This window comes from Pseudomyrmex gracilis, unplaced genomic scaffold, assembly GCF_002006095.1.
Source record: "Pseudomyrmex gracilis isolate BER0280 unplaced genomic scaffold, ASM200609v1 scaffold_34, whole genome shotgun sequence".
In the NCBI taxonomy this organism is placed as follows: domain Eukaryota; kingdom Metazoa; phylum Arthropoda; class Insecta; order Hymenoptera; family Formicidae; genus Pseudomyrmex; species Pseudomyrmex gracilis.
Window position 1 is genome coordinate 619,905 of NW_018020618.1, and position 21,203 is coordinate 641,107.

General features: G+C 41.1%; 1 protein-coding gene and 2 long non-coding RNA genes across 3 annotated transcripts in view; 1 reads left to right on the top strand and 2 right to left on the bottom strand.

The window, feature by feature from the left end:
* The window catches only part of LOC109852741, a 126,704-nt gene extending 112,134 nt beyond the window's left edge, over positions 1 to 14,570 (bottom strand). Inside the window, exon 1 of the long non-coding RNA XR_002250031.1 lies at positions 14,365 to 14,570. This is a non-coding gene — a long non-coding RNA (uncharacterized LOC109852741). The remainder of the gene's footprint in view (positions 1 to 14,364) is intronic.
* A 310-nt stretch (positions 14,571 to 14,880) lies between these two features.
* Positions 14,881 to 18,180, bottom strand: LOC109852731. The gene is made up of 4 exons (XR_002250030.1): positions 16,954 to 18,180; positions 16,224 to 16,871; positions 15,777 to 15,976; positions 14,881 to 15,250 (listed from the first exon to the last, which is right to left on the bottom strand). It is a non-coding gene; the product is annotated as an uncharacterized LOC109852731 (long non-coding RNA).
* LOC109852729 lies at positions 16,757 to 20,842 on the top strand. Its single transcript, XM_020424166.1, has 5 exons — positions 16,757 to 16,846; positions 18,193 to 18,514; positions 19,260 to 19,817; positions 20,270 to 20,606; positions 20,701 to 20,842. The coding sequence occupies exons 2-5, from the start codon at positions 18,308 to 18,310 to the stop codon at positions 20,823 to 20,825; spliced, it is 1,227 nt and encodes a 408-aa protein (XP_020279755.1). The 5' UTR covers positions 16,757 to 16,846; positions 18,193 to 18,307; the 3' UTR covers positions 20,826 to 20,842.
* Positions 20,843 to 21,203: the final 361 nt, after the last annotated feature.

Below are 21,203 nucleotides of genomic sequence, written 5' to 3' on the forward strand. Positions count from 1 at the left end.
TCACTTCCATGTTTACGTTAAAGTCTTCGAAAGTTACAAAATGTAAATTAGAAACATTGTTACTACAACAAGTTTAGCTTTCTTATTCTTCGACTTTTCAGTTCCCCGTCTTCGACAAATGAAGATTTAACCAGATATGTACATATGTACATATGTAAATTGCTTAAATGATAATAATCCGTAAACACGTTTATCATCTATAATTGATCTAGTTGGCTCCTTCCTGTCTCGGATTAATACAAACACGCACAAACGCGCTTTGTTCCTTAGCTGCAATAAACCTCTTAATAGAAATGGCGCATTTATTCATACAATGACGGGAAATCGAACAAAGCTCGATGAGAATAGAAGAAAAATAACGCAATGGCTGTGCATTCATTCGAATGCGCTGTATTTGTTTTATTGTTTAAAATAAAAGAGAAAAGCTAACTTAAATTAGTTGAAATATTTAAAAGATTTTTATTTTAGATCTTTTTTTATTTAAAAATAAATAAATGCGTACTAACGCATTTATGAAATTTTACTTTTATTAAATAAGTCGAAGAAAAGTATTCGCAAGAACAAAGTGTTTTAGTATCATATATTCAGCAATAAAGCACCAAAAATACTCAAGAAGTAGTTTTATTATTGATGCCGGAGCTCCTCTCTCTCGGGATTATGTAATGCATGTTTTACTCGAACTGCGTCTCACATACACGAATACACACAAGCGTGCATACGTTTTGCGCTTTTAAGATGGTTGCGTTTTCCCAAGCAAAATGAAAGAAAAGCCTTAAAATTGCGACGGTTCTCCTCTGTTCGATCCGCGCCTGTTATTGACGATAGAATCTCTCGGGGTCTTCTTTCCGGCTTCTTTCAGAAAGTAACAATCTAGAATCGATATGATCGTTCGGTACCGTGTGGCAATCTTGACTCGGCTATTTTTGGCATGATAACGCGCGCACAGAAGAAGAGAGCAGCGCGAGAAAAGAAGAAGCGGAGATAACGAACATAGCTTCTCTCTGCCCTCGATTTTCTCGAAGCTGTTGTATGTCGCGGAACAATATTGGCCAGAGATTTCATTTCATCTTTTTTTGAGCGTAAAAATACGAGGGTGAATCGCGCGCGCAGAAGCTTCGATATAATTGACATAAATTGAAAATTAAGTTTTTAATTTCGAATATCTCCTAGAAACACGTGAGACACGCGCAAAATTTATAAAAATATTATATCGCGTAAAAAACTTTAAATATTGCAATATTAATGTCTACTGTCTTTCGAAGAGAACAAAATCGTATAATTAAAAAAGTCTGTTGTTAAAAGAGAGAAAACGATTGTCGCAAAACGAGCGCAACACGAGAATAAGACGGAACGACTTCCACTTGGCGAATGTAGTTGTTTTTTTTTCTTCGCTTCTGCCGCGAGCAGAAAGTCATATCTCGTGCAGCTCGGCATACGCGGAGGAAAGGCATGCGGGTGCGACGGGGGTGAAAGCGACTCACTTTTTACGCCAACGATGAAGGGCGTGCCGTCGCAACCGTTGTACAGGAGACGGCGGCGAAGTGACAAATTACTCGAGTTTATCCGCAGCCCCCGTTTTTAAGGGGCGTGCATTCCACCCTCGGGAATCAAGCGACGGCAACGGTGAGCGGCAGGCTCGAAGACCTCCGGAATTCCTCGTCCGTCCATCCATCATAAACCTGCGGTGACAATGCTTACAACATCCTTCCGTCACGTCGTCGAGGATCTCTCTCGACCAAAGCTCAGGATCACTTTGTCGGCCCCGCCCAAAAGTTTATGAAGCATTCACGGTGTCTGGCTTCCCCATCCCTCCTGTCGACGACGATCATTTCCGTCGGGAAAAATTGCTGCCTCAGTTTGTCCCGGCTTTGAAATCCCGTCTCTCGAAAAACTGTATATACAGGGAGACCGAGAGTTCATAACATCGATGATATATATATATATATATATATATATATATATATTTTACGCAAATTTATTTTCTGTAAATATCAATTATACAAATGTTTCACAAATTTGTCATTCGGGGAGCATTGATCAAATTAATACAATAATAGACCTGACTCTAAGATATCGCTTCAATAATGTTATGTGTAACAAGAAGTAATTGTTAAAGAAATAATGAATTATTAAATACCGCGTCATACAATAAAAATTACAATATAAAAAACTGTTAAATTATCTATGTTCAATCTTCTCTTCAAAAACATAATAACCGATATCGATTGTCTCGTGGAAATGGAACGGGTTATATTCCACAGTTTATATTCCGAGTTTATCCTTATTCGAGAGTGGGAATGGCGAGCACCAGAGTTTGGCAAGAGCGATTCTGAGAGTCGTATTTGGTGTAGGATCCAATGTCGATATACCGATAGCGATCTATGAGCGCGTAGTCGCGACGATTGGATCCGAGCAGTGCGTCGTCTTCCGCGAACCATCCTTGTTCGCGTTGGTCATCGACGACGACGATCGATCCGATTCTATTCCGAGAGGTCACTTCGAAGGGGGAGAGGGGGGTTTAATACCGCGCGTCAGTTTAAGAGAAACGAAAGTTTCGTAAAGTTTCGAGGACGCATCACGCAGCAGTGGTTTAGAGTGATCTATGGTCGAGGCAAAAGTTCCTTACGATCGTGTGACATGATTACTCTCACGGTAGACGGAGCATTCGAGGAAAGTAGCCTTATCGGGATAACGATAAGTCGTTCCTGTTCGCTCGCCGACGAGAACGATCGTGTACATTTGCGGGAGAGTACTGCCGCGGCCTTGTGATAAGAAGAACGGCTCGTCCCAGACTTTTCCATTTTTCAACTTTAGTTCGGATGATTTCGAAGAACATGCGGGTTAAGGATGTCGACGGGAAAAGTTGTAATTTTCTTCCGGTATCTCTTTAAAGAGACACGACGTCTCGCTGTCCCGCTTCAAACTTTAAAGGTGATTTAAATTTACAATTGCTCGGTGATCGCTCTCGTCGCGACGAGGCAACGGTCAATATCTCGAGTTACACATGAATATTAAAGGCCGCTTTTTAAACCTGCTTGCACGTAACCTGACACATCATCTTGACTCTCTTGTTGAGTAACTGAATTCTCAAAAACAGGCGGGTCTATATAGCGAATGTCGATACACGTGCTCTCCTATTTCTATTTCGCATTCACTTGAAACTTACTCGAAATCCGCTTACGCTAAGAGCTCCACTCTTAAACGAAACACTACCCGGAGATATTTCCCGGTGGAAAAGAAGATATACTCGAAACACGAGTCTACGTCGATAATCGCTCGCAAATAGGAAGAAGACGGCGCAATAAAATCAAATTAATGTTGTCACGAACGATTAACGCTCTTTGACTGCTCTTCTGACGAGGGTAGACGCCAAAGTAAGTCCCCCATCCTCTCTATTCGTTCGACCAGCAACTTTTAACCCCCCCGTCTACACGCCTGATTGTCCTTTATGCACGTCTCGACTCCTCAAGACGCCATTTCGGGGGAGTTTGCTCTTAAATTCTCTTTCACCACCGCAAAGACCTCCGTCCTAGTATAATATAACGAGCTCAAGCAAACATCTTCCAAGCTCTCGAGATTAATTACGATGTATCGAAGTAATTGAGAAAGAAGTACTTTGAAGTCCCCTAGGAGAGAGAGAGAGAGAGAGAGACAGGCGGCAGGACGCGTTCTCTCGGACGCCGTCGACTCTATTGTCTGCGAACGTCGCGTCATCTGCCCTTCTCACCCCGCCGCGTCGGTCATTCATTCCTAACGAGTTGGCAACGTTATCGGTTTAGAGCGGACAGAGCCACGGCGTGTCCACTGAGACGTTAACACCGATACTCATCCACCCATTCTAACTCTCCCCGGGGACCCGGAAGCATCGCTGTCTCGTGTCCCTGCACGCACACGTGTCCGTGGAACGTACTCGCGTTTCTGTGCGCGAGTGTTTGTGCACGTGCGCGCACCTATATATAATACTGCAGATATAACGTCCAATGAGCGACCGCAGACCGACCGAGCCAGTCGAGGTCGCTGGTGTACTCGAGCGATTTTCAAGCTGGTCGCAATAGGACACCCCGCTGCGTCGTACTGCATCGGTTAACCCGGAAAACCACCTCCGAGGGGGATGACGGAGCGCTGACCGATCGGCCAACCGCTCGCGAGATCGCCGTCTCTTCCTGAATCTCGCCGCTATTTACGATTTTCCCTCGTTCGGCACGTTACTCACCTAACGTCCGACTCTCTCTTCGTGGGTGCTTCGCGCGTTTACACGTACTTCTCCCTTCTACCCGCACAGTTCCTCTCTTTTTCTCCGCCTCCTCCTCGCTGACCGCAATAAATAGGAAACAACCGAGGCGATAAAATTTAGTGGATTGGTTAGAGAGAGAGTCGCCGCGCCGCGCGGGAGAATAACGAGTCTGCGGTCATCTCCCAGGCGTTTTCGCGGCGGCGTCTGCGAGCCGCGAGAGAACCACAGTGAAAATATAACTCAGTCAGGCCGAAAAGTTCGGCCGGGTAATGAAGAAGGATAAAACAACCGCCGCTTGGTACGTAGCGGTATGCAGATTGCAAGGGGTGTTTTCGTTAGAAGCAGCGCCTGTTGCAATTTATCGTTAGACTCGATCTATACGTTGCATCTTGTTAAAGTAAGTATCCGTCATCTGATGAGAAAAACACGTGCGCCAACTAATAACTATTTACTCTGTACACCGTCCGAGATATTTTAACTACATGTGACGCCTCGAAACAATGGAGATGCGTTTAAAATGTTCTCGTTAAACAATTCTCGTTAAACGATATTAAGATTTTTCAAATAATTATTTTCAGATGTTTTTGCCGTAACAGACATCGCTGAAGATTCAAACTATGTGAAATGTATTTGAATATTAATAAATTAAACGAGCGTAGGAAGAAATCAGGTTTCGGCGAATGCATGAAACTGAGATTTTACGCTTCAATGAAAAGTACTTAATAAATCCTCGGCAGCCGCAAGTCGGGAATCTCAGTCACTTGCTTCCCGAAGTTCGCAACGAATTTCATACTCATTTCATAAATTTCCTAACTAACTTATGATTATTCAAATAACTTATCGTAGAATAATTTCAAGAGTTCATTTCGCCTGACGTAACATCGCGCGGAGATCGCGCGGAGGAGCAACGAACTTCGGACAGCGCGAACAACTTTCGCAAATTCACAGGTTTCTTAGAAAGCGTTCTCTCTCTTGTTGGAATAATTTTATCGCATCTCCCGAATGTAACCGTGACGTTTATGAGAATTAGATTCCATCTAATACAATTTTTCGTGTCGTCGACACGTTTTTTTTTTACGACACGGTGAATAATGTTTACGTATCCGGTTCTCTTATCGCGCCTATGTGCTTTTTTAATTTAAAAATATGTATATTATCACGGAACTCCGATCGCGTAATCAGAGACAAATCAAGATTTCTGTATACCTGCCTACAACGCGTTCAGGAACAAATGATAAATTTTGCATATATACGTACATATATATACATATATATATATTCCCAGCTTTTATGAAACACATCTTCGTGAAACACAACCATTACGGGCTACGCTTCGATAAGATCGCATCGCTCGTTCTTAAAAGGGAACCTCCGTTCAAATCTAATCTCACGGCGATAAGGGATAACGTATCCGCGCTCCATAATCTTTCCCTTTATCATCGTCATCCACGTTGATGCTTTCGAAGGCCGTGGTTAAATCCGGCGATTGACAGACGAAGATTGAAAGGCGGTCATGCTCGCTAAGGCGGGATAAGACACCGTTTAACGCAGTATCGAGAAAAAGAAAACGCGACGGAAAAAAAGCAGACGAGCGAGGAATGAGGCAGGGAAGAGACAAAAAAAAGAAAAAAGAGAACGAGATGGCACGCAGATTAAAAGACCGTCTATATACAGCCACGGGAGTTATCCACTGTGATAGGGATCCCACCTACTCGTGTTCCCCTCTTCTCCCGACTCCGTCCATTTCCTTTCCGCGCGTTTCGTTGCCTCCGTCGAAGGCAGGAGTTGGCCTCGCGCCAAGGAAGAGCAATATTGTAGCAGCAGGCTAGCCGGGAAATCTCGTGACTCCGGCCTGCTGGCATTCTACCTCTACGGTTTGAGCGTGTATACAGGGTGCATCAAAAGTCATGCACAATCCCGTGGTTAGTTCTCTTGCGGCTGTGTGTCGCAGTCGACTTTTTTCCCGAAGAAACGTTCCGCAGCAATTTTGTTGTGTATGTATGTGTTTGTGTGTGTGTGTGTGTGTGTGTATATGTCACAACGTTATTTAATGTCTCGACTAAAAGTAAAACGACATTGCAGAATGCAAAAATTCTTACGAACAAGAAATATATTGTAAGTTTTTATTGTTGCTCGTACGTTACTTGAAACTTTCATGATTTTGTCCAAATAACTAGCAGTCACACATTTTTTTTTTAATTTCACGTTAAGTTTAAGAATCTCTCTGAGAGAAAATTCGTGCTTCTAATACATCCTGTACGAAGGCGCATATAATATAACACGTACAACGCGGGGGTGCAGCATACTGTCTTACTTACTAAGCACTATCACGACCACCGACACCACCGCCACCGTCGCCACCGCCACTATCACCACCACCATCACCACCACCACCACCACCACCACCACCACCACCACCACCACCACCGCCAGTCTGATTTATTACCTTCAGCCTAATATACTGTTTTAAAGGCGACGTTGTCGGAGAGCAATCTCGATGGATGCCGGGAAGCGTCGTCGTTCGCGGAAAGCTTCCGGGCGCGATGCCGGCTCGTGAAGATGCTAAGCAGGAAGTCGTTATCGGCCATCGCGTCCATTAACGCACGCGTATAACCCCGTCCCATCGCGGCCAAGCTAATCCTCCCCTCGACGCGGCTATAAAGGCTGATACATCGTTGTGTTTTGTAAGAAACCGCGGCTATTATACCCGCTGGTATGGAAATATTTTCATTCTTATAGCGTGATTTGGGTCGCGAGCGCGCTCACGATCTCACGGCTAGAGCCAAAAAGATGTAATGAATAATCTGGAATTAGCGTAAAAAAGAAAATAGTCCGTAGTTATTTAAGAAACATGTAGTCGGAGAAGACATTCGCAAACGAGCAGTTTCGGCTTTAATTTTAGACGGCGAAAAAGACGATACCTATATTTTCTTCGGTAGTAAAATATACCGTAACATACATAAATCCAATTCGGTTGAAAGTGTGACTCAGCTCTATCATCGTGCCAACGTTTCATTTCTAACACGCACGTAATTATGTCACGATTACCCGCAGTGACCTACAATGTTGATAGTTCACATTCACGTGATGTGGGAAGGTTTCTGTGGATATCGAAAGATCGCCACTGCTGATTAGAGACATTGCAGCGGCACCGTAATGACGTCACTATAACTATCGTTGTAGATACGAGAACTGGGAGTTAACATTCCAAAATTACGCGAAGTTCCTCTCCGATAAGAAAAAAAAAAAAAAGAATCGAAGATCGGATCAACCGATGTGACCAGTCGGCTTTTGCCGACCGATGTTACAGACTCATGTCGTTCTCTAATCCAACGTTATTTACGTTTCGGCAATCTGACGAAACCGGAAAGAAAGAGAGAGAGAGAGAGAGAGTCAATACAGAGCTCTTTGAACTGTTAGATAAGCACGTCGGTTTTTAACTGCACCTGATGTGCAGTTGATTGCGCGGACGCGGAAACTAGACGTGCCACGATGGCTTTTATACCTCTCTGTTTTCGAAGCTTAAATCGCTCATGCTCGACGGTGCGGAATCGATATCGCTCTCGAAGGGACAACACCTGCCGACACGCGTAAGCCTCTGAATTTTCGCGTAAATTTCGGAGCGATGCCGCGCCAAAGGACCAAGAGAGGGAGGAAGAACGGCTATCGTAACTATTTATCTGGAATTCGAAATAGTGCCTGCTCGGCTTCTTCGGTTACATACAAACGACAATATTTTCGATATTTGTTACTGCAATACGGAATCGATATTCGGCCCCGCAAAGTAGCCACATCGACTGGGTAAAGTCTCGACGTCTTATCTAGCATGCTGAATATCCGTGGAATAATATTTTCGAAAATGTAAATTTAACGCGGCTCTCCTCTAACGCTCCGAGATATCGGAGTGACGGAATAAATGAATTTTATGATATCAAATTGTCGGTGTGTGTTAATTTCAAAAATATCTGAAAAGAAGATATTCAAAATCTTAAACAATAACACACAGTATAACAATTTGAGAAATAATGTTCTCTTCAAACCTTTTGTGAGATTTATAAGACTATATAAATATTGTTTTAAAAAGTATATATATATATGTATAAATATGTATATTTATTTAGCTAAACAATCAAAATTTATTAAACATTTTTAATCCTGTCTGTTACAATATAGAGATGAAAATTTGTATTTTCTTTTTCCGATTATTCTGCTAATAAGTCGTGTTACTGACGGGGAAAAAACTATCTTTTTACAACAATCTAAACTGCATCGCTGCTACGTCGTCGCCCAGGATGCCGCGGCGTCAGTCGAGAAAGAGTGAATCATAGAAAATACTCTACGGCGTTCGAATCCGATCAACTTGGTGGCGCACGGACAAGAACGCGAGAGAAAGAGAGAGAAGGAGAGAGAGAGAGAGAGACGACGGGAGAGACGGAGACTTACGTTATCTCCTCCGTCTTTCGAGTTTAAATCGCTCACGCTCGACAGGTCGAAATCGATATCGCCTTCCGCGAAGCGGCATCAGCCGACACGCGCTCCTTTCCTTCGCCGCGCGGTATATACATCCAACCCGTCTCTCGCAGCACGCGAGGGTGTTTCCGTCTATCTTCCGCATCTCTCCCTCCCGCCGGCCGGCTTGCCGCTCGACTCGCGCCCGGGAAATCTCGGGCGCGCGCTTAAATAATCGAGCGTGGCGTGCATTCAATCGTTGCAAGCAACTCCCTCGAACGGCTATTCCGGATAGGATTTGCCTGTTTCCTATCTCCGAGACTTTCTCCGGGAGCGCTTCCTCGGAGAATTCGCGAGGCTTTGCTTTAGTTTGCTCACGATGATGCTGGAGGCTGTCGGGGTCCAAAGTTTCCAAGGGAAACTCGCCAACTCTACATTAACCCTTCGACGATGGAGTGTCGTTCTATACGACGTCTGCGCTGCAACATCTCATCACATTTGCATGTTACATCTCGTTGCCACGAACTGGGATCCTGCCGAAAATGCGCGAAGGTCGCGCAAATATAGACATTTAACGATATACATTATATATAAAGAAGTAAGAATTTATCTTTTAATTATAATCTCTCTTATTATTAACATGTAAAAAAGAGTAAAAATTCACAATCTTTTATAAGTATTAAAAGTACTGTTTTAATTTCATTGTTACACACACACACACACACACACACACACACAAAATGTTATTATTTGTTTTCAAAATCGTAATGGAAAAAGTTATGAAAACGCAATCGTCAAAGGTCTTTTCCACCAGACAATGCAATATTAGTCCAATATGATTCCCATGCTTATGCGGTCGCAGATTTTGGCGTGAACGCAGATTGGCACGTACTGAACGCTACTTGTCTACGATAATATGATTTATACCAGCCGAGAGTGTCTGGTCCCCTCGAAACGGCTGGCAAACGATAAATATCGACAAGCGTGGCGATTGAATAAATCATCAACGATAGAACAGGAACCGGGACACTCGTTCGCCGCGGCAGACGGTTTCACAAATGGCAGTTTAAACTGGAAAGGGAAATGGTTCTGTTAGTTCTCTGCCAGGACAGGACAAGAATTTCCTGCGTTTAATAGCCACGGGGTGCTCTCTATATATATTCGAAACGCGATTACGCAAAATTTATTTTCCGATATCTTGCCTGGCTTCCAAGTGTTGGGACTTCGTTTAGAGGCGCGAGCGAAGACAACGGCGGCAGTCGTAAAGGTAAAGCGAGAGTGTAAAATCTAATCACACGCTCGGCGCGACTTTGCTTTGTCGAAATCACTTTCCCGTCCGTCGTGAAAATCTCGTTCCCTATTTCCATTTGAAGAATGCAATCGGAGTTGGCGCTAATAGAATTTAAGGGCACGACAAAATCGATTTACGGTTCCCTCTTTTCCGTCCGGCTACGGTTGGCACTAATCCGTTTTGTCTGGAAGTTTTGGGGGGAATTCGGTTGGGTGAAGCGTCGAAATTCATGGCAATTCGACCGCTCCCGCAGCAAGATGGCAAAACCCGCACGCGGCATTTTTTTTTTTTTTTTGTTTTCGGCGCGGTCGTGGATTGAACGGATATTTGCGCAGTATCGTAAATTATACACGCGATCTCGGTCGGCCAAACGAATAATTGTTTATGTTTCGATTTTCGAAAGCTGTTCTGCATGATTGACAAACTACGAGCGTATTTCACGAAAATACATTTTTGCGCGTCAAACGTAATTCGAAACGGGGATTTACATTCGTGGAATCACTGTAGCCGCGAGGATAGGTAGAAAATTTCAAAAAATCTAAAAAGCTTTGCAATGTATAAAACGAATTGTGTGTTTTTCGCACACCGCTAAATTGTGCCGATTCAGAATCTTGAAATGCGTGCAATAAATTGTGAAATTGCAAAAAAAAAGAGCGATTCGTAAAAGCCGGTGATGAAACGAATTTCAATTGCCTTCTGCTGAATGGAAATGTCACAGTTGCTGCGTGTGAGTAATGGCGGTTTGATTTAAACTTTCTCGATGAAATTTCTATCTATGTTCTCAAAGAGAGAGACGATTCATGATAATTGTAGATTTGATGGACAGATGTCAATGAGGGACATTTCATATCTAACACACATTGTTTATTCATCGTGTGATGTGATTTTTAATCCAATAAGTAACGAAAATGGAATTGGAGACTATTTCCGGATTAGACGGTCTCTCTGATAGATATATAGTGCAAAAAACATATTTATAAGTTTGGCTGGTACATGTCTTGTTTGCAATTTTAAGCCTAAAATAAAAACACACTGCTTAAAACAGTTATTACAAAACTACTTCAATGAGAACGCGATAACACCGACATGACGCGCGTGCACATCGCATTCGCTAAATATGTTGGCGGCATTGAAAACGTAATCTTGATATACGCGTTCATGAAACGATACGTCTACAATTCCCAGGTGACAAACGGCGACACGCTTATGCATTCATATATTCATTACCGACATTCAGAAACTTCCGACCTCTTTCTCCGTCGTCGTACCACGAAACTGGGACAAAGTGTCATACAGCAAAGGTGAACACGCCGAGAAAAGCGATATTAACAGAATCGCGTTAAAAAATCCTCGAAGAATTCAAATAGATTCTTTCCAATCAAGATCGACGTCTTCCGGATTCGTTCAATCATAGAACTTTCCTCGGTATTGAGAACGAAATGTATCCGCGTTCAATTAACAAAATTCTGAAATAACGCGGTCATCGCAAAAGTAAGACAAGACGGATGTTGCGTTAATAAATTACTGCGAAACCCGGAGAATAATAACGCTTCAAATTTGTTACATGTACATATCAACGCGAGAACTAAAATACGAGTATAAATAATTCTGACATTGTTTGCAGTTTTGTTTTTTATTAATATTTTAACGTAATTAACTTTATTCTCGTGCGTCGATACAGAATAGTCTCATTGCAATCGCCATCTTTTTCGAGGAATAACACTCTTGTTACATGTACGTAACGCCGTAATTGATGTACACACATGAAGAAGAAACGCATTTCAAACGAAATATTATTTTAACAAATGAATGATAACTAATTGTGTTCTTATCATATATGTGTAGATATGTCGTTAATAGAAAGCATTTGTAATAAGGACAAAATTATCACCTTCGCGCGGCTAACGCGCGATATGATCAAGAATAGGAAGGTGCTGCGAATGCGGTCTGCATAAAGTCCGGCGTTACAAAAGGGAATACGTAATGATGCACTTAAAAGGGTGCGCAGGGTCAAAGAGGGAAGTTAAATATATCACGCTGCGCGACTACGTGCGAGAAATACGTACAGAGAATTACGGAGTGCTTCGAAATCTGACTTTAATCTCCACACTGCCGACGCGATACTAATTCGACATCACGACGAGACGTGCGGGTGGTTAGTGTCATAGGACAAATTTTTTTCCGCTATCTCTCTTCTCTGTTTTTTACCTCGATATTTCGTTCGCACAGTAGCGAGGAGTGTTATAATTGAATAATTTATCAGCGTCCGCGATGAGAAACGATTAGCTAAAGTTCGGCGATACTTCCATCGGGCTCTGCCGCTTTCAAAGCGGCAAGCTTAATACGAAGCTTCACAGGACAAAGTTCCGGGTTATACTTTAAAATTGCGCCGCGCAAAAGAGTTTATAATAAGGCGTACGCCGGAGGGGAAAAAGAGAGATTTACCGAGGGAGAAAGCACGATCCGCGTTGTCGATGGGCGATAGGTGCGGAGTTGCGTTCATTAAAACGGGAAAAATATCTACCTCGCGCGTGTCAGAGTCAAGGCGTATGGAAACACGTTCGTGTTTCAGATTCGATTTGACGAAAAAGTGCGCGGAGAAAATAATGTAAGAAAGGAAATAGAAATAAAAAGAAGGAAGCGCGGGGGAGAAAGAGAGAGAGAGAGAGAGAGAGAGAGAGAGAGAGAGAGAGAGAAAATAGAAAGAGACGCAGAATGAAAATGAGAAAGGTGAATGATGTAAAGAGCGCGCGTGACTATTCCCGGAGTATTTGCATTCATGAATCTCGTGATGTGGAAAAGCCGCAGACACGTGCAGCATTCATCGTAATGCAGCGCGGATTACTAGCGCATAATGTGATTTCGCTATATCAGCTTTTTTTTATTGTATCATCACGTCATCATATATTGAACATCACGCTCAGCCTCTCAGCTTTCAGTGATAGATTTTAGTCGCGAATTAATGTACGTTTGCATTTACACAAAATATGCAAATACTTTCCGAAAACTCTGTTCGATTAACACCACTTAAAAAAAAAAAAACAAATTAAAATTGCAGGTTTTACATTTATATTTATTTTTCTGTTATATTTGTCTGCTGTTGAAATATTTGTTTTAATTTCACATGAGAGTTGTGTGTAATACATCGTAATGCAAATTAATCGGTGTAACGTTCGGGAAAACTCATAAAAACGTCCGCTGTGTCTCCGGCGTCCGACATACAACAACGTGGCAGTGATCGATCAAGCTGAAAAATGCTAGGAACCACAGAAAACATATTTTGCTGAGACCGCACTAGAATTTCGTGAAATTTTACGACCGGAAGTTAAGCTGATCCGACGAAGACAAAGTTCAGAGCTATTATCCTTGTCGACGGAACGTGACTTGAATAAGAACACGTGTATTCGAAAAAAAAGGATTCCTATATGATTTTCCGCATCGTGTACATACATGTCGTTCTTTAGTACGGAAACGAAAACTGTATTATACTTTTTATAGTATACATATGCAAATTATATATACGTTATTTTAAGATAAAAATGATTAACATTTTTTGATTAACATTTTTCACGGCGAAAAAATGAAAGAAAAATATTACCTTCTGGTAAACCATTGTGTCAGTGCAATTCTCATCACGGTACTTGTCTGACAAATTTTTATGCTCAAGTTACGTGTTGCGTAAACAGCAACACACACGCAATTATAGATATGTGATAAAGTCTTCTTCCTGTCTGAAATAATGTGTCTTAATTTCTTTGTTTTTTTTTAAAATAGTTCTGTACACAAAGATTTCAACGAGTAGAAATTATTCTGTCATCGAAGGCATTACGTGACAAAACAACGTAGATATAATCGTGTACTTTGTACCTCGAATATAAATCATACGCTAATGACACTCGTGACCTAATTTGCGTTATATATACATTTGCCAAATCAGAGTAATAACTTATACGTGGTGCCATCTCACGAGAAAAGCAAAACGTTAATATATTTCTTACCTTGGATAAGAAGTTTTGGTAAACTTGAAATAAATATATCTTCTCGCGTTTAAAAAATTACATTTAAAATACATGAGTGAAGTAACATACACACTAATTATACAAATAAATCATATTTCTTACACACATATTTACAACATAAAAGTCAAATTTCCGTTTGTAAACAATTAAATTGAAAATAATTTTACATGATATTCTTAATTGTATTACATCAATTACTTCTTATTCACTACCTCTATCTGCCGATCCACTGTCGATCATCACACGCGTATTCGCTTTTGTTTCATACTCTTGCCTAAAGTTATGCAATGTTAGTTATTGCAAACTCTTCTCTCATGTACGTACAAAATAAATATTAAGATAATAACGAAAAAAATAATGTATACACGTACCTGTGTGATAAAGATAAAAATTTTGCCCAATATTTCTGAATTGTCACTACGATATCACTAGCACAAAATATACAATTTACACAATCCGAGGCACGATTTCGCGAAAATACACTTTACGATCGAAAGTTTATCACGAGATACGTCGTGTCGCGACGTGGAACGAACTTTTCGACGCGGATAAATCGAAATAGTTCAAAATGTTTTTGACGTCCCGACGTCGCGTGCGCCATGGCGATGCTGAACAGCTGTTCATCAATCGTGGGGGTTGTATTTGAGAGGAAGAAAGGGGTAGCTTTCGATGCCGCTGTCATCTAGCGTGGGGTAGGGTCGGTAGCTACTTTCATCGCGAACCCGCTGTTTAACTTCCGCGGGAAACATCAATTTCTGTCTTATAAATAACTCCTTGGTTGATAAACTTTTATCTATTAATGCTAACTATGTTGTTTTTTAATTTTTTTATTCTTACTGTAATTCTTCTATAAAATTAATTGTTTAATATATATACAATATGTTGTTATAGAAAGAAAAGACCCAGCATCTCTTATATCGTAAACATGCAATTTATCTAATCTGGTCGTGCGTATAATAAAATGAAACAATTGATTCTCGAATAAACGCTAATCTATGTGTGATGCATATTGAATTAGATCATCTCTCTTCTTTATAGATGCGTATGGTTTTTGTAATATGTAACATGCTTAACTTCGAAGGCCGTGATACCTGACGAAGTTATCCTTGCATGTCATCACGTGCGATCAAATAGAATTAGATACGCACATCGGACATCACGGCATGCGTATTTAAATATGCGTTTGAAATAATATACAACGAACGTATGTAAACGCACTTGTCCGTAGACAAAAGTTTATTGTCCATCACGGCATTTCTACAAAAATAAGAAAACAGTGTATGTAAATTATAAAAATAATTTAAAAGTATTTTTATTATTTAGAACTATACCTTGTTTATTATATTATTCACGTTGACTTTTACTTAAAAATTCAAGAAGTATTGTGGAAAATGTACCTATATGAATTCCGAAGTGTGAAAGAAACGTTAAAAAAATATATGTGAAAGTACCGAACGTTTTTAAGTAAACAATTTCTTTTGCGATAGCCTTTAATTGTGACACATTTAACGTTCCAACGCAAATGCAATTAATTTTCAATTCAACGCAATGTGTTCTCTGCCGCATTCTTTCGAGCTGTCTGTGCAAGATTCTCGCGTGCAACATTACAATTAGTTTCTTCTACGCATCAAGAAGAACATTTTCATTGCAGGTGGTTTTCTTCGCGATTCTCTTTCTTATCAATCTTCATTTATCATGCAAGTGTGCGTCAATTTTCCTGAACTGGGTGAATTGCTGCTATTTACGTTCCTGATAATATATATTCTCTTGTGTGTTTACTCACGTATAAGGTTCTCTCACTTGCACATGCACGCAGTCAGGTATGAATGTGTGACCTTGTGAACGCAACAGGCGTCACACCACAACCACAAGTCTACAGCTCGTAAACGGTGTGTACGATACTGTAAATCCCCTACTTTAACGGCAACGACCAGTTCCATGGCAGTTCTGTAGTTTCGAGTATTGATGCCCTGATGTGAATTTCTAGATTTTCGTGAAAAGTAGAAAATTAAAATTTCCTGTAACTGTAATTAATCACTTAACATAATGCGATTATGAAGACTGAAAAAATTCGTATATTAAATATATATATTATAGTGTGTTATAAATAAACCTAGCAATTTGTATTTTTTAATGTAAATGTTATATACACACACATATAGAATAATTAAAAAAATACATTCTTATTACAATGTTCATGTAATAATTATTTAATTAACACGAAACGTACATGAAAATATACATCGTTGCTCCTGTGTATCAGATCGTCTGCCTGTTGCATGGTGCCTCGTTGTTATCCGTTACTGCAACCGCATTTGTGTGTGTGCGCCTCTTATAAAGAGAACCCACGCGAGAGCACAAGCTGCATACCACGTCGGCGCGTCGCGCGCAAACCAGCTTGACGAGTGTCACGACTACGACGACTACAATTGCACGCGCGCAATCGCATACGAAGCCATTCATGGGGTCCCGTAAGCTTCGTTGATGATCGTTGGCGATGACGTAGTAGCGATCTCGGGATGCGTTAGTCACGATGTGCGGTGAATCGCATGCGAGCAAAGTGCAAGAATCTACGTGTGCGGTGAAAGCACGTCAATTTCCTTCTGATATATCGTGTTCACGTTCGATCGTGCCGGTTTGACCATGGAACCGAGCGTCTGACATCGTCGGCTATCGACAGGAAAAGATCTCACGAGGATCACTCGAGGCGCCGCCAGTTGCTGACTTTCGTCGGGGAGACGTGGATTCACGCCGGGTAGCAACGATTCTCTTCCTGCTCATCCCGATTGCTCGATCGCCGCTGATAGTGACCGGAGCAACTTGAAACTCCGAATTGACAGAACCACGTTTATGGTACGTGATGAGATATTGATTTCTTCTATAAGAAAAGCAACCTACGTCGTTGAAAGTTTTGTTGACTTAAAAATGACTGATATTACGGTTTGCTTATCTTTACTCACAAGAGGACGGATCCTTGAGGTACTTATCAAATCCAATACGACTAGAACTTTCATAAATAAACATTTGTGTTTCTGACAAATCAACAAACTGATTTAAATCAGTTCTGAGAGATATTGTAAATTACTGTCGGTTTAATTTACATTCGTTTCCAGTGAACCTAATACTTTTCGGATGTGTAATATCATTACAGTAAGAGATTGTCTACCGTGACGAATGCTGCGATAAAGAAATCGGAGTAATCGTCGTTATTTTTTCTTCGGTCGACATACCGTGCATTGAAGTCTCTATTAAGGAGATGGGAGACGCCGAGTGTCTATTGCATTTGGCGTATCAATCCTTGTTAGTTAATGACGTGATAATCGAGGTCGGTGTCTCCGCATTAAATGCGATTTTCCTCGCGACATTCCGTGATCGTCCGCTATTAAAGCGGGTCGCGCGATCGCACGAGATCGGTCGACGATATTTACCGGTGTGGTCGCGATGCAACGAAGATTTTTTTTTCTGCACGGGGAAAGTCTAAATCGTTAACTGGTTTCTTCGACGTTCACGATATGCGTGAACGTGGTTTTATTGCGCCGGGAGCGAAAAAGCCGGTCTGCTTTTATTGTCGAGCTATAGAATGGCCGATAATCACCTGTTGTTGGAGATAGGAGCATTATGTATAGTGAGAGAAAGTCTATTGTTTATGATTAAGAAACTTTATGACATCGAAAGAGATATCATTTCGAGTCAGGAGAATCGTGTCTTATTGACAGTAAATTACTTTAAATGGAAGAGAGATTTACTATATATCTAATGTTTCGTGTAAAGTAATATACAACTTAAATAGTAAACTTAAATCAATGCGTCTGTATATCAGAATGAAATATTGATATCTTGTTACAAGATAAAACTCTTTTAAGAAATTGTTCTTTAAATTTCAAAAGTGGAATGAAGCGTGTTAGAAAGAAATCACAATTTATTTATTTTTAATCATTGTTACTCTCGAAACAAGATTTATACGTAACAAAGAAAATAAAAAACATGGAAATAAATATAAATATATAAATGGAAAACCATTTGATCGTTAAATAAGATATCAGTTACTCAGATCTTATGTTATTTTGAAAATCGTATCCCCTGACGATTGCGAGCGGAGACGCGACATCGTATATACGCGCGCATATTAATAGCTCATCTTGCAACGACGTGTGCGTACAGCTCATTGCCGCAAAATTGTTCACGATAAAATTTTGCAGAGTGCACAAACAATGTCGCCGAGCTCGCAGTGATCGACCAATTATCCGCACGATTGTTTATCGATCCGATAAACCGTAATTGGAATTTCGAGAGGAACCGCGTGCGCGAAGAAGAATGGCGCTGGCAAAGATCAGGAATTTCATCGACAGCGGCCTGAAGACCGTGTCCACGCCTTTGGATCGCACGGTGAATCTGGAGCCGGAAGTCGGCATAAGAATCGTGCACTCGTTGAACGACAAGGCTCTTCACGTCACGGTGCTCGGTGCCAGACACCTGCCCCAGAACTTTGGCTTCACCAGAGTCAACAGCTACGTCGTAAAGGTAAAATAAACAGAAGAAGGTGGCAGAAGAATGTGGATCGATCGCAAACAAAAGGCGTGTACGTTTTATCGGCGCGGCTCGTGTTCTCGCTGCGCGGTGTACTCGTCTAAATTTAGTAACGACATAAATTTTCCTCGCCTCAATTTCGCGCGTACGTACAATTAAGAAAATTTTCTCCTTATACAAACGATGTGCGCGATGAAACGTTCACAGGATTCGATGAATTTGTGAATGTATCGAGGATGCTGGTCGATGCCGACACTTCTTGCGCGCACTGCAAGATCGCACACCGTCACGCTCCGCTGTACTCGAGTCTGAATTACGCATAAGAGACGCTCGTGGCACTCTTGGATGTTATCTATCGCTTACGTAATAGTACAACGGCAGTATCGTATTATAGAAGTCTGGCATTGACTGTAGTATCTTATTGACTGACGAGTTGTTCCTCGCTGCACGAATAGAACAATCTATCTATATCGTATAAAGATTATCTATGTGTGTATTTGTGTGTACAATAGCTATGTGCAAAAGTCGATTTTCCTATTTTAACATGCTTAGAAAACACGTTACGTATGCGCACACTACTGTAATGCACCAAAACATTGTAAAATTACATATTTATGAGATTTCATAATCTATTGTTGAAGAATAAGTGAGTCATCAGACGAGAACTTTTTCCTCCGCTGTCAGTTGAGGTTGAGATTTACCATCAAACGTCGAAGAAAATTACAATTTCATTTTCTAGGTGAAGCTAATTCCCGGCAAGGAAAAGTTCGAGACCACCACGAGAAACGAGTCCTGGCCGCAGTGGAATGAGGAGTTCACTTTTCTTCTGCGCAAAGAAACCAAACAGAAGTTCGGTAAACCGAAAGTCGTCGAGGAGGAGATTAACGGTTCCAAATTCATCGTCGCGACTCTCTACGCGATTCTCGAAGACAAGCCTTTGATAGCGACCGAAAAGAAGGAGTCGGATAAGGACAAGTCGCCTACGAAAGGAGAATCGCTGAAAAAAGGCGGGAAGAAGAAGGAGGGCCAAAGTTCGTCCGATAATCAGGACTCCACTAAGAATAAACTCTTCAGTCAATTCTTTGGCAAGGGTTCCGACAAACTTGCGGAATCCGCGACTGTGGAAAGAAAAGCCTACGACAAGAGGCGAACTGTAGGCGCGACGACGATTCCGCTCGATCCTAAAAACTTCAATTCCAAACCACCGAAACCAAAACACGCCAGCGACGTGTCCACGGGAGACTTGTGGAAACCGCTGCGACCGATCGCCAGTGGCATCTCGGGTGCCGAGGAAAGGGTAGGATTTTGTAGCTTTATAACAATTTCGTAATAATAATAACAATAATGTCATCGTCAAAACCATGATCGTTAATTGTGTCATTTCTTTACGGGAAAATTAGATATATTATTAAGATGTTCGGGTGTACAAACTTTATCAAGTCTTTAACTGACACTGTGCTGAGATTTAGTAGCACCTTGTAAATATTTAGTGATTCAAAAGTGCTGTTTTCGACGAAAAGATTTTCTCTCTTCTTCTTGAATGATATAGTTTTTATTTTTTCCACGAAGACATACATATTAAAAAAATCGATATCTAATGGACGTTTTTATTTTCTCGAACTCTTTTCTTAGAAGCTGTCAACTTGTATGTATTATTAAGTGACCTTATTTTTTTTCTTCATGATACCTTTTTCATCAGTTTCTAATTTTATAAGAACAACGACGAGATGACTCATGTGCTTTTTTCAGAGGGAAAACAAAAAAGGACAGGTCGAATTGTCATTATGTTTATCGAAGGGTGAGAAAGACGAAGACAGCGGTGGACAGCTGATCTTGTCTCTGAGTCGTCTGAGATGTTCACTTCAGACGATGCACGAGCATGAAGGTTTGAAGGGACAGATGTATTTGAAGATGTCGGTTGTGGACGGTGGAAGAGTGACGCATTTCTGGAAGAGCGATCGATTTGCACCGACGGTGTCTATGAAATTTTCGCCAGAGACAGCGAGAGTTGTCGCCGACAATCCATATAAAGGAGCTCTCAATGATGTGAGCTTCGTTGTAAAGTTCGTCTCGAAGAATAAAATGGGTAAGCGATAGATATCTATTTCTACGATATATATATATAAAATATAGACGCGTATATAATCACACATATGTCATTTCGATAATAAATATTTTAGGCAAGAAGACTCCCGTAGGCCACTTTGTAATCGGACCTGAGGTCGGCGGAACATACGGCGAGCAATGGAAGCAGGCTTTAGCGAAACCGGGGCAACAGATAACGAAATGGCAGGCGTTTGAATAAAAAAGAAAAAAAAAAAAGACACGCATGAAGTCGTCATCTTTCTAACAGCACAGAGCAAAAATCGTTGCACAACGCGCTTTTCCGTTTTAGATATCTAGAGACACTGCAGCGAAAATAAAAGCGCTGTACGTGGGTCATACATATTTAAGACACTGATCGATAAAACTGTTCCAAAGAATACCATATATGTACGCAAATGCATTCTTCAAACATGTTATTTTACATACGTTTTTACGCACACACGTCTAGAATTTGCGTTGCTAACTTTACGTAAAAGAAAAATGTGTGTTTCCAAGAATGTAATATCATTTAAAAATTTTGATCGCACACAAATTTCTTTACACATACAGACCGATGTTCGCCTATTGTTTTAAGAAT